General features: G+C 49.2%; 1 protein-coding gene across 1 annotated transcript in view; it reads right to left on the bottom strand.

The window, feature by feature from the left end:
- LOC146839446 (mas-related G protein-coupled receptor member H-like) overlaps positions 1-12,292 on the bottom strand; it is a 104,545-nt gene extending 92,253 nt beyond the window's left edge. The window contains exon 1 of the mRNA XM_085651500.1: positions 12,095-12,292. Within this exon, the coding sequence (XP_085507626.1) occupies positions 12,095-12,135 (41 nt within the window). The 5' untranslated portion in view covers positions 12,136-12,292. The remainder of the gene's footprint in view (positions 1-12,094) is intronic.
- Positions 12,293-14,181: the final 1,889 nt, after the last annotated feature.

Genomic DNA, 14,181 nt, shown 5'->3' with positions numbered 1-14,181 from the left:
ATCCATGCCACATAATTCAAATCCTCTATACATAATTACGCTTTATTATATGCCACATAATTTTACACCACTCAATGCAACACAATTCCACGCCATGCTACACAATTCTATGTCACATAATTCTACTCCACATCACATAATGCCACTCCACATCATGCCACATAATTTGACAGAACACCACATAATTCAACAAAGTGTAACATAATTCCACTCCTCCCTACATGACTCCACTCCACACAATGGCATTCCACTCCACACAATTCCACACCACACCATATAATCCTACTCCACGCCATGCCAACTAATTCCACACCACATCCATTAATTCCACACCATGCCACATAATTTAACTCCAGGTAACATAATTCATTTCCATACAATTGAAGTCTATGCCACACCACGCCAATCAATTCCTCATCTCACAATTCAGCGCCATGCCACACAGTTCCAAGCCACTCAACATACTTTCATGCCACATAATTTCACCCCACACATCATAATTTCACTCTGCATATTTCCACTCTACTTGACACCACGTAATTCTACTCCCCTCTACATTTGCAGAACAAGCATTTGCAATGCAATAGGTCTCGCATTTACGCAAGTTTGAGCTATTCACATTACAAATAACAATGCCTTTTATTTTTGTTTTATTTTTTAAAACTTAAATAAAAGGCAGTGTCATTTACAATGCCAATAGCTTAAACTCGCGTAAATGCGAGACCTATTGCATTGCAAATGCTTGTTTACTATACTTGCATTGTGTTTTTTGGAATTGTATGCTGCAATTAATTGGACTGTAGGACTTTGGCGCTGCATTGGTTACGCCCTGTTCTGCTCTGACGAAACTGAACTCTGCGTCCTCTCTTTTCTTGCCTATTACATATTGCTTCGCTCAAGGGGGCGTGTAGTGAGTTCTCCCTGAATACGTACATGCATTGTTCAGTTGACATAACCACGTTGAATGTTATGTAGCCATATTTGTGTGTTTGCACACGACACTGCGTTTACATGTTCTTTCTTGAATAAACTGCTGACTCGAGACTTCCTTCAGACGAGTGCATTCTGTTGTTCCCATCCCAGTCTCTGCGCAGCGACCTTGGTCTGTACATGCTGTGACACACAGTCTGGAATGTTACACAATGCATGTTTTCCACTCTAGGTTGTTCGACCCACGATTTAGCCATGGCACACGCGCAGCTGCACATACCTGACAGTTGGTGCTTTTCATAGCTCAGACATCATGTTTATTATTCAGACCGAAGTCGAGCCTTCCTGCGAGGAGACTCCTGATGCTCCTGTGATGTGATTTCACTAAGCTGATCTTTGTGGTATGGGGTCCCCTATTCAAGCCTGTGAGACCTTCTGTAATGACATGATTGTGATATTGGCTACTTAGTTAAGGGTAGGTGGTAGTATCCTCGGTATTTTCCGATTCGCTAAATACCACCTCGGTATTTACCGATTCGGTGGATTCCACCTCGGTATTTACCGATTCGGTGGATACCACCTCGGTATTTTCCGATTCGGTGAACTCCGATTCGTATTTACCGACTGTTACCGAATCGGTAACTGTTACCGAATTTTTACCTACATGTAACTTACCGGTTCTAATTTACCGATTCGGTACGGCTCGGTATTTATGAACCGGTAAAATTTATTTACCTACATGAGGCCCTATACGTGGTGCCCACTGTTGACCTGTTCAGAACAAGTGCAAGATTCGCCCCCCAGTGATGAGTACTGGTAGGGGGCCGACCTGTGACTGCCATCACTGACACAGGGGCATCCATCAATGTTATGGCCCAAGCAAGACCATTATGCAAAGACCAATCCTAAGGCCTACTAATGTGAAGGTGCACGCCTTCAGACTTCCAAACCCTCTTCTGCTTGCTGGGGTGTTTATGGCAGGCATAACGCACAATAACCTGACGACCCTGTTAAAGTATGACACCAAGGGGGGGAGCAGGTATGTTGCTGAGCAGTTAAACAGCCGAAAACTTGCAAATAATTCACTTTACACTCAATATGCATGCTACTGGGATGGACTGTCTGCTAGAGGATTTCAAGAAGACTTCTGAAGGATCGACTGTCTGAAAGGAAGGATTGTGAAGCTCCCTGTAGATGAACTTGTGCAACCAGTGGCACTGTGCCATCACAATAGAAGCTTTTCACCTGAGGCACAAGGTAGAAGATGAACTCCCAAAACTAGAAGAAGCTGATATTCAGTGGGTGGAAGGGTCTACACCCTCTGTGTATCACCCACCATGGTGACCCACAAACCCAAGCAACCAGGGGAATACTAGAGATCAGTCTCCTGAACCCGCCAATCAAATGGGAGAGGCACATGACCATGACAATTGATGGCTTGGTGAGATCACTCTGTCTTGTTGGTTTTAAAAAATTAACCACTGGTCATGATATCACCAGAACTAGCTGGACCCAAGGTTCAGATACATCATCACCTTTTCTACACACCTGGGCCTCAGCAAATATGAAAGATTGAACTTTGAGGTCTCCAGAGGCTTTTCCTGGGCTGGTGTTCCACCGCGAGTATCTTATTCAGGCATCTGCTTGGAGTCATAAGAAAATGCCAGGAACAAGCAGATACAGTGAGAAGAACTTGGTGACACACTTGTTCAGGACTGGGGATGTGCGACTGAAGGTTGAAGGGTCTGGGCAGATGGAGAAGCGATAGTGTGGGAGGTTACCTTCAGCAGGGGGCTGACAGGGTGTGAGACAAGTCTAACAGTAGTGCTTTCATCCTGCACGTGTGGTGGTGGAGTTTTGTGGTCAGAGATGAAGTGCAGTGGCACAGATTTTGAGTGTATATGTTAGAAGAAAAGGGGGTACTTTGAGTCAGAAATGACGCACATTGTCACATATTGTGTCTGTCTGTGTCAGAAAAATAGGGAACGATGATTAGAAATGATGTGCACTGGTACAGTCGTGTTTGCATACTCTAAAAAAGCAGGGGTGATGTACAGATAGGAGGGTGCCTTGTCACATAGTGTGTGTTTGGGTTGGATGGGAAGGTCCACAACATGGTAAACAGCCGTGTACCCCTGTCCTGAGTGCCACACTGCACATGAACTGGTATCCGGACTTTGTTTTGCCCTGGCATCTTGCATCAAGCAATGCAAGAGGATAACCACTCATGTAACCGTGAGACACCAGGTGCCGACATCATTGAAGCATGTGATCAGATTTCCACTGAAAAGGGAGTTATCCCTATCTTTCATCTTTCCCACCACCAGCTAAATAGTAATGAAATATCCCTTTTGAATAAAGGACTGTCCTATGTGATTACAGAAACTCTGATTTCTTTAAAAAACAGACAGAACTTCCTAAATTTTGTAGAACACTGAGATTTAAATATTTTTTCAGGACAAAGAGATTGGAAGCATGGGCCAGATATCCATTTTACGCCCTAAATCATCATTTATACCTGCCAAAAATGTGAAGCCCCAGAGATTCCTTGCATTTGAAAAGTCTGTACTCGAGTACACCAATAATGTGAAAACAGTTCAGACCTGTACCCCCTACAATATCTCTCTGCTTGAAGACAATCATTAGTCAGTCTTAAAAAGGAGGAATCCATCAGTATTAAAGCAGCAGATAAAGGGAGAGGTATCGTGATCCAGGTACAAACCCAGTATGAGGCGGAAATAACCAGACAATTGAATAACCCTCGCCATTACAAAAAACCCTCTGGGAATCCACTGGCAGAAATCAAGCAGCAGATACAGGAACTAACCACGAAAGGCCTGGAGGAAGGTTTCCATTCTCTAAATTGGAATTTCTCAGCAAAAAATGCCCTAGAACCCCAGTCCTGTATACCCTGCACAAAATTCACAAAAATATTACCAAGCGCCCAGGAAGGCCGATTTTGTCAGGCTGGGGATCAATTTTAGAACCAATTGGGGAATACGTAAATGCTTTCAAGGAATTTGTCACTGTCCTTGACACATATGTTAGGGACAGCACATACATGATCAAACTCATTGAAGGATCGGAATACAACCCTGTAGAAGATATTCTAGTAACACTAGATATAGAATCTTTGAACACAAACATGCCACAAAATGACAGCATTGAGGTGATAAGAGTCCTTGACTCACGCCCGGCTCCATGTCGTGTTCCCACGGCATTTATCATGGATCTCCTAGAAACTGCACTGACTACCAACTAAATCATCAAACAAGCGTTATTCGACTTTGCTAGTCATAAAAGCATTACAGATGAAAAAGTTTAAAAACAACAAAGATAGAAAGTTAAAATCAAGCTAAAACATTTCGGTTAAAACGTTTGTGCAAATACGCAATCAAGGTCATCATTATGTCAGACATAACATACCATTGCAAAATTAAAACCATCAAATGCAAAGAAAAGTATCTCAAGATACTTGAGCGATGTAACCGGCCTCTCATGTCTTAATATGCCCAAAATGCCTGCAAAGGTTTTTAACTTTTCATCATGCTCAATTGCTCGCCCTGATTTGGTTTCAGCGTATGAGCCACATCCACCTCAAAAATGTAGCCACCGGAATTGCGCACCCTAGTGATGGGTCAGAGCAAAGGATTCGCAGGGCAGTGCTATGTGATCTTGTGCCCAAGTTCTTGCAAAGCTGGGCCAGCCAAGCTTTTCGTGTGCCAGCATAAGCTGGGCAAGTGTAGAGCACATGCGAATATTATTCTATATGTGTGACGCATGCATGACATTTGTTGTCCCCGGTGGGAGACCATTTAGATGAGAACCACTTCAAGGGCAGGGATCCAGATCTGAATTGAAACTAGAGTTTTCGATCCAAGGGCTTTTTAATAATGTCCCAATAGGGCTCAAAACTTGGGATGGCTTTATCTGAGAAAGAGCTCCGAAAGTGAGGTTGGCTCATGATGCCGGAAATCTTCAGATGCAACCATTTCCCAATACATTTCTTTGAGGCTATTTTTCGACAGGAACGTTGAGGTAGAAGAGTTGTTCCACAAGTGTGATAGACCCATTTTATTAATTAAACTTCTCAGATCCCACAGCCACTTGATATTATGAAAACAGTCCGAGTTAATAATATCCCTTAGGCCCTCTGTGTATTCTGCCAACTCCTGCGTACACCATAATCTACGCCAGAATAGAATTAGGCGTAGTCTAGCTAAATCTGACAAAGCTTTCCTGCCTAGGTCATTCCTTAAGGGGAGTAAGTGTACTCTGAGGCAAACTAGTGATCGTGCGTATAAACGCATTCTCGGCTGGAGTTAGCTGGGTCACATTCTCTAAGCCCCACAGCTCTGCCCCATAAATGACGGAACTCACCACTTTGCTGTTGTAGATTTGGAGTACCGGGCTTAGGGGCTTTGCTAGAGAAGATGTAAATTCTTTTCTAAGGGTACCAGCTAACTGCTGATGCTTTAACATCATAGCTTCAATATGAGGCTTCCACCTCATGTCCTTTTGCAGCTTGATGCCCAGATAAACAAGAGCATCAACCTGCTCCAGGGGAACAAGCCCATCCATCATCATTTTCCCTCTGAACCATCTTATGTTGGTTAAATGCCATGAATTTTGTCTTGGCTGCTTTGATTTTAAGACCCCTCAGCAGGCAGAACTCTTCATAGCGGTGGAAGGCACGCTGCAATCCACTTGGTGTTTTAGAGATTATCAGCGTGTCTATGGTCCATGCTGCAGCCTCCGACTTCCCAGGCAGCGCTTGGCTGCAGTATGACATGAAGTTTAGGCAAATCAAGGAAGTCAGGCCCGAAATGGCATGGGACCAGAGAGAAATAAACATTTGGCACGCTGAAACATGGCACCGGCTGCTGCCAAGCCACCACAGTCCTTTCGGTTTGACGAAGGGACGGGGGACATGAAGCAGGCTTGCTGGCAGTATAACAAGGTAGAATGTAAATTTAAGCACGTATGATTCTTCTGTGGGACCCAGGGTCACCCAGAGAGCAAGTGTTTCAGGAAGCTTGGAAAGGCATGAGATCAGCACCCAAAAGCCGCTAGCTTCAGTCAGCTTGACTAAGTGCCCACTCCCATCCGTTTGCATGTGCTTGTTTATCTTCTTGGCAGGTATAGTTCTCGGCAGGATGCTCAGCTGTTGAATCCTGGCTTCAAATATGGATTCTGCATTCCATCAACTGCCTCTCCTTTATTAGTACCCCCCAACAACCAGTTGGCGGTACTACGAAACCATGAGATCTCTAGAGAGAGAGTCATGAAGGAGGTTCGTGCAGGAAGGATTACGGGTCCATTTAGTTCACTCCCACGCCAAGACCTAGATAGAGTGTTCGCCGCTGGGGTCAGTTCTAAGAAAGAAACAGGAATGTTCCGCCTTATTCATAACCTAACCTTCCCGCCAGGATCCTCAGTCAACGAGAGGCTGGATCTGGGTCTTTGTGCGGTGCGGTACACCACCTTTGACACAGCAATCCACAAGTTGTAGAGGCTAGGTAAGGGTGCCTTGATGGCCTTCAGATTCTTTCCAGTATATCCAGAGGACGCTCATTTGCTGGGTTTTACATCTAAGGGGTGTTTCTTTGTTGACCTCTGCATGCGAATGGGGTGTTCTATGCCTGTTTGGTCTTCGAGACCTTCAGTTGTTTCCTGGAGTGGGTTGTGAAAGATCTGGTGTCTACCCAGGGTGTGGTGCACTACTTGGACGAATTTCTCTTTTTGGGCCTGCCAGGCTCCCCAGCGTGTGGGAAGGCCCTGCTGGGCTTCCGACAGTTGGTGCAGTCTTTAGGGGTTCCCTTGGTGGAGGATAAGACTGAGGGCCCTGCTACTTGCCTTGCTTTCCTGGGTATTGAGATAGATATGGTAGCCAGAGTGTGTAGGCTCCCACTGGAGAAGGTTTCAGCATTCAGGGCTTCCATTGATGCACGCCTAGCTGCCAGGAAGGCTACCTTTCATCAATTGCAGGTTTTAGTGGGGCAGCAACATTTTGCGCTGAGAGTGATTACCATGGGCAGGCCTTCTCTAGGAACATCGCCAGGGCAATGGCTGGGTTTACAGGCAAAGCACCACCACACTAGATTTTCCTCTGAGGTCAATGAAGATCTGCTCACTTAGAAGGGGTTCTTGGCCTATTTTAATGGTACCCTGCTCTGGCAGAAACCAGTACAATCCAATGCGGAGGTTGAGCTCTTTACAGGTGCAGCAGGCAGCATAGGGTTTGGTGCACAAGATGGTGCATGAAGCATAGGCCAATGGAATGGGTGTCCTCAGGGCTGACGCCCAATGTGACGTTCCTGGAGCTATTCCCAATCATTAGTATGTCAGCGGTGTTAGTGATTAATAAATAACCAGACTGCAAGATGCCCCTTTGTGCTTCGCTTGCTGAAGGAACTTGTTTGCTGCTGCCTCATGCAAAATGTGTATTTTACGACAACGCAGTCGCTGATGCTTTAATCCTGCTCTAAGTTGACAGAATTCCAAGCGCGATGGCCACAGGCAGACAGGAGGATGGCGGGATTCCCAGAGGAATTGTGGAAGCTGGGTTCCCCATTCCCCCGATCTGATAGCGGTTTCCCTGGCCCCCAAGACAAAGCGCATTTATGAGAATGCATGGCTAAAGTATATAGCATTTTTGAGTTCATCTGGCATGTATCAGCGATTTACACCGCATGGGGTACTGCAATTTTGGGTTAGGCAAAAGGGGATGGGGAAATTGTTGTCAATGGTACGTAGACAGTTATCAGTTATTGCCTTCTTCGCCAGGTTGGAAGGGGTGGCTGACCCGACCAAGGATCCTAGGGTGCGACAGACCATGAAGGGTTGGGAGCGTCTAGCCCCGGTGGCTGACGACAGCAGGAGGCCTATTGATGTTGATAGATTGGCCCGTATTTTGGAGACCTTACCCCGGGTTTGCCTGTTCAGCCTAGCTTACTCGCTCGCCTTCTTTGGGGCATTCAGAATCTCTGAGCTGTTAGCTTTATCAAAAGGGAACTCAGGAGCAGGGATTGATGAGTCGGATGTACTGGTATCGGAGGACATACTCCAGGTCAGAAGAGGAGATCCAAGACAGACCCTTTGGGGAAGGGGGTGTGGGTGTGTTTGCATACGGCTCCGGTGGCCCCCTATTGCCTAGTAGGCATTCCTACAGATACGGCTGGAGGGTCGGGGCTCTAGACTGTTGCTGCATGCAAATGTCGCCCCGCTAACTAGGTTTCAGTTCACACGCATATGTCATCGCTCCCTGATTCCGCTGGGTGAGGATCCATCTCAGTTCACTGCTCATTCATTCCGCTTCGGGGCGGCCACTACCGCAGCTGCAATTCGTCTGCTACCTGAGGCGGTCAGAAGGGTGGGTAGGTGGAAGCCGTCGTGCTTCGAGTTTAATGTGAGACCCCACATGGCTTAGGTAGGGAGGCTGGTAGCGCCACTGCGCCTCCTCCTCTCCATGGGTTTTGTCACTCGTCCTCCACCTTTCTTTTTCTCTCTTTCTCTCTCTACAGTTGTGTGGCAATCGCAGACGCAGGCATGCTGGTGTGGTCATTCATTTGTGCACCGGGCAACGCAGAATTTCCACGGATCAGACTTAGAGAGGGTGCAGTTGGCAGCGGGCTTCAGGCATCACTGGGTGGGGATTGGTGGACTGCGACTAATGGATCTTGGTAATCACTTGCAAAGGGCCATCCAAAGTGGTAAAGTTCCCAACCTGGACGTTCTTATTATTCATGCAGGAGGTAATTACATGATCCCTTGTGAACGTAGGGGAGTGAAGGAGGCTTTATTTTCGTTGCTGTCTAGAGTACGGAACTTGTTGACGGCTACTATCATTCTTTGTTTGGAGGTAATACCACAACAGGTATGGCCAGGGGGTGCTCCTGTTCAGGTGGTTAATGATTCTGTTAAGAAATTGAACCATGCAGTCACAAAAATATTGGCTGGCTCATCTTTGCGCACGATCAGGCACAGGTTGATCCAGGTATCTAATGCTGAGCTTTTCCACGAGGATGGGGTGCACTTGTCTTTCAATCGCCCGGAGATATTTGGCCATTGACGAGGTAAGGTGCAGTCAAACTACGGAAGGGGGAGGGCGAGTGCGCCAGTGAGCTCCTCGCCCTGTGGCAGGGTCCTTGGCAGGAAAAGTAGCGGTAGATACAGAGATGTCGATTTCTTGGTATAGACTGGCTAACCCTTGGACAGGAGGAGCATTCAGTGGGGCCCTCGGCTGGCGGGAGGAGGGACTGACCTGCTGGTGGTCCTGGACTCTCCAGCCCTACCTGTGATACCGGTGTTAAAAGTATCTTTGGGGGTGCACCTGTGATCAGGAACCCCGGTGGGACCAATGCGTAATTCGGGCCCCTGGTGTGGTAGTTACCTCTGTGATGGAGGTTGGACAATGTGATATGTCTATGCTGTCGGATGCCCTTGAGGTGGTACTCAGGGGCCGGTGCAAGTTGGGGCCTGCTGGCACAGCGAGCACGGGGTGTTCAACACAATGTCTGTGTGTGGTTGGTTAATGCAAACTCCATATGAATGTAAATACAGTTGCACCTATGTAACCTGCCTAATATCTTTAAATATCTTTGCATCTTTTCTCCATCATGAGAATGTCTTTGATGTTCAACAAATGTTGATTGTCGATTATGTGGTGTAAATGATCAAATGAATAAATGATGATCACGTTGATGTTAATAAAGGACTACGCTGCGGATCTACAGTAGTCAGTGTTTGGACGTTAACAGGATTGGGGGGGAATCGCACGATATATGCACACTATGAACACAAAACATTCATGCCTCCTCCCACCATGGGCACAATACCAATAGTGAACTAAGAGGCAAGTCCGTTGTCGTGAGGAACCCTCTGGGTGGTCTGGGTTATTATACCCTGAACAACCTTATAGTTTATTAAATCAAACACAATAAGTGCTGTACATCGTATATCTTAACCATATGTATTTAAATGTACTCTTAAAATGTCATACTAAAGAAAAAGGAGGCAAAGTAAAATTAGACAAATTGCCCAGGATCACACAGTTTTGCCAAATGAAGAAGCTGGGATTGATCTCCGGCTTTCTGCTTTCACATTGTGCAATTTTAATTTAATAATCAAGCTACTTCCTTTTTACAAATGACTCTCCCAGGGTAGCTATAGCAACCAGAAAAGGCTTACCCCAAGGTGATGCAGCAAGTAAGATACAGCACAACTGAGAATTGCCAAATGTATTTTCTTCTAAAAACTAAAGGCCAAATTTAGAGGCCAGTATGGAATGAAAGCCTCAAAATAATTCCATGATTCACAGTGCACGCCATGTATATGATTTGCTTCCCTTACGCCCACTTTAACCCCCTCACACAGCCCCACGCCCACCGTGCTGCCATCAATGTGGCCTTCGGGCACACCACAGACCATACTTTATGGCACCTGGGAAAATGCTTGTGAGTACCCATGCTCCATGCTGCGTGATTAATGTTCTTTTTTACCCCAAAGATAACCAAGCGGTTGGACAGTGAGTTATTGTGCCTGCTGGTTGACTGTAGAGGTCTGCACTCTATCCCTGAGAAGTCTGACCGCTCGCCCTTACAACCCCACGTCACCTGTGAAAAGGTTTGCACATGGCCCAGTTTGCAGAGCTGTAGTGGGAAGGACCCCAGGAGAATAGTGGAAAACAACCTCTACACCACAATTGGGACCCAGTAGCCCCGGTCAGCGCGTGGCCCCCAAACCGGGGGCGGTGTTAGAAAAGGAGGTGGCCCTATTGCTAGGGATGTGCTTTGGGACGGCTGGCTTTGTAAACCCCCCTACCCTGAAGCCAGAGGTGAACAAACCAACTAATTAACAGGGAGAGCCGAGCCAGGACCGAGCAAAGAGTCGGGCTCAGGTCTTCGAGCCCGTGCACGAGCCGAGCCCTGAAAATATATGTTCATCTGACAATAAACATCATGTAAACACGGTAAAGTCTCTTCAAAATTCAAAAAAAGTGCATTTCTTTAAAATGTGAAAGCTTAGCCATAAATAGGGCAAATTATTGCTCTGAACTGAGGAGGACTCATTAAAAGTGATAGTTTTGTACAACTGGAAGTCTTAACACGTATATCTCAAAGTGCTTTTATACACGATAAAGAAGAAAAAAGACTTTTGGTTAAATAAAATATTTGCACAAGATCACACAATTAAAGCGAGGAAGCCGCGATTTATCCAGGGTTTTTTGTTTCATTTTGTGTGAATCGGGAAATAATTGTGTATTTATTATTTTAAGACTTTGTGTTTTTTACCTCTTAAAGCAGTTTGTATATTAATGTGAACTCGAAAGCCAAGCGCTTTACATGAGCGCCAGTTACATTACACAAGGTCACATGCATTATGTATGGGCGTGCCCAGGATCACAGGATATTGAGCCGACGCCGATACTCGGACCTGGTTCCCCACTTACAGAGTCTGTAGCTCTGGCGTAATGCCACATACTAGGTAGCGGGAAAGATGCGGGCAGAAGCCACGTGAGAGCTCGGCTCCTCCTGGGCTCGAGGTTCCACCAGGACCTCGAGCCAGAGCCAGGCTTCAGGGTAGAGCCTGGCTCGAGTTTTCAAAGGCTCACCCACTTCTACCTGAAGGTGTTTAGTAAACCCACAGGTGAGGTACTGCGTCTTCAGTTGTACCAGCTGGGAGAAATCCCACAATAAATCAAGAAAGCAATGACCTAAAAAGGAAAGAGGGCGAAATTAATCAGAAACAGGTAAACGAGTGGAGAAGAGAGCCAGGGTGATGCCGCAACAGGAGAAGCACAGAGAGAGAGAGAGAGAGAGTCCTAGCCTCCTGGGGTAGATCCCACCCCCTTACTCCTGGGTGAGATGCTGTGAGCAGGACCCCACCCTCCAGGAGATTTCTCACCCAGGGCTAAGAGGGGTCAACGGCCGGAGAGAAGCCAGGAGGGCTCAGCTGTGGCGTAACGAATGAACCCCTGCCCCCACATCCATGTGCCCCACATAGTCACAGTCCGGAGGCTGAATGGGGCCCGCAGAAGGGTGGCTCGGTGTCTGTTCTGCTTACGGCCCAGATGCCCCCGCCTGGCACGTGCATGCCCCATGGGCACCTTCAGTGAGGAGCACCCTCTAACCCGTGAATGAAGCGCCCCATCCCGCGCACTTACTGTGGCAGGGAGCGCCTCTCCCGCAGCTCTGCCCAGCCCATGCTGCCCGCCTCCGCGATGTGCCCAGGGTCTGCGTGCGAGGGTAGCCTGCCTGACAGTGAGTCAGGGGCAGCGCCGAGCTCAGCAGACACTTTCCCACAGCTGGACCTCTTCTCACGCCCACTCTCTCCTCAACTCACTTCCTGCCCCTCTCTTCCCTCTGTCCAGAGCTGCGCTCCCGCCCTTTGGGGGCCCCCCTCTGCTGAGATCAGAGGGATGGGCAAAAACCCCTCCTCGCCCCGTCTCTGCGAGGGAAGGTCTGGTCCGGACCCAGCCTGGCCCTGTGGGAGGCTCCTGGGGAGAAGGGGCGCAGATCCACCCGCAGCCCCCACTCCGGGCCGGGTCTTGCAGTCTCTGGCTGGGTCTGAGCTGGAAACAAACAGAGCTGGGAAGGATGCTCAGAGCACACACGAGGCGGGGGACGCGCTGAGGGGCGGGGCCCCAGGAAAAGTTGTAAACACTGATGTTGGAGCAGCCCCTTATAGCACAGCACCAGCCGAGCCAGATCACCTCGGTGGGCACGCCCCCTGCTAGGCTTCACCAGATAACCTCGGTAGGCACGCCCCCTGCTAGGCTTCAACAGACCAAGCGCTGCTTCACTGGCTTTTAGGGGTGTTCTTAGGGGGACTGGAAGGGGCATACAAGGGGCATACCATTATGTCCGATGTGCCAATCCGCCTTCTAAGAGTTCTGCTGAAGTAATAAAGGGATGCTCAGAGTAGCAATGTGATTAGCTGCTGAGACGTGCTTGCATTGTTCTTTAATTACATTTATATAGCGCTTCGCAGCCCTAGCGAGGCGCCTCGGTGCATTAGCAGATGGTAGCAGGGCACACCCTGGACTGCTTGGTTGAGAGAGCACACCGTCTGAATGTTCTGGGCTCGTGTAGGGTTACCACGGGGGCTGCTCTTATGTGTTCTTGATTTGTTAGGGCAAGGACATGGTGCCCACACAGGGCACCGCCTCCACCCCCCCCCGTGCCTAGGGCAGAGCCCAGTGCAAAACCTCCCCCAGTGCACAGACAGTGCACCACCTCCCCCGGCGCACAGGCTGTGGACCACCTCCCCCGCTGCCAAGTGCAGACAGTGCACCACCTCCCCAATGCCCAAACAGAGCACCACCTCCCTCGGTGCCCACACAGAGCACCACCTCCCCGGTGCCCACACAGAGCACCACCTCCCCCGCAGTCTAGTGCACAGACAGCACCTCCTCCCCCAGTGCACAGGCAGTGGACCACCTCCCCCACTGCCAAGTGCACAGACAGTACCCCAGATCCCCCGGTGCCCACACAGAGCACCACCGTCCCCGGTGCGCAGTGCATGGTGCACCACCTTCCCCGGTGCCCAGTGCACAGACAGTGGAGCAACACCCCCGCTGCCACCACCTCCCCCGGTGCCTAGTGGACAGAGTGCACCACCTCCCCTGGTGCACCGACAGTGCACCACCTCCCGAGGTGCCCAGTGCATAGACAGTGCACCACCTCCCCGGTGCCCACACAGAGCACCACCTCCCTCAGTGCACTGAGCCCAGTGCACCACCTCCCTCGGTGCCCACACAGAGCACCACCTTCCCCGGTGCCCACACAGAGCACCACCTCCCCCGCTGCCTAGTGCATAGACAGTGCACCACCTCCCCCAGTGCACCACCTTCCCCGGTGCCCACACAGAGCACCACCTCCCCCGGTGCCCGGTGCACAGACAGTGACCCACCTCCCCCGGTGCCCAGTACATAGACAGTGCACCACCTCCCCCGGTGCCCAGTGCAAAGACAGTGCACCACCTCCCCAGTTCCCACACAGAGCACCACCTCCCCCGCTGTCTAGTGCGCAGACAGTGCACCAACTCCCAGGGTGCCCACACAGAGCACCACCACCCCCGCTGCCTAGTGCACAGACAGTGCACCACCTCCCCCGGGTGCCCAGTGCAGACAATGCACCACCTCCCCGGTGCCCACACAGGGCACAACCTCCCCTGGTGCCTTGTGCACAAACAGTGACCCACCTCCCCCGGTGTCCACACAGAGCACCACCTCCCCCGGTGCCTAGTGCA

This window comes from Triturus cristatus, chromosome 4_1, assembly GCF_964204655.1.
Source record: "Triturus cristatus chromosome 4_1, aTriCri1.1, whole genome shotgun sequence".
Lineage (NCBI taxonomy): Eukaryota > Metazoa > Chordata > Amphibia > Caudata > Salamandridae > Triturus > Triturus cristatus.
The sequence above is the reverse complement of the archived record's forward strand: the minus strand, read 5'-3'. Positions and strand labels throughout refer to the sequence as shown.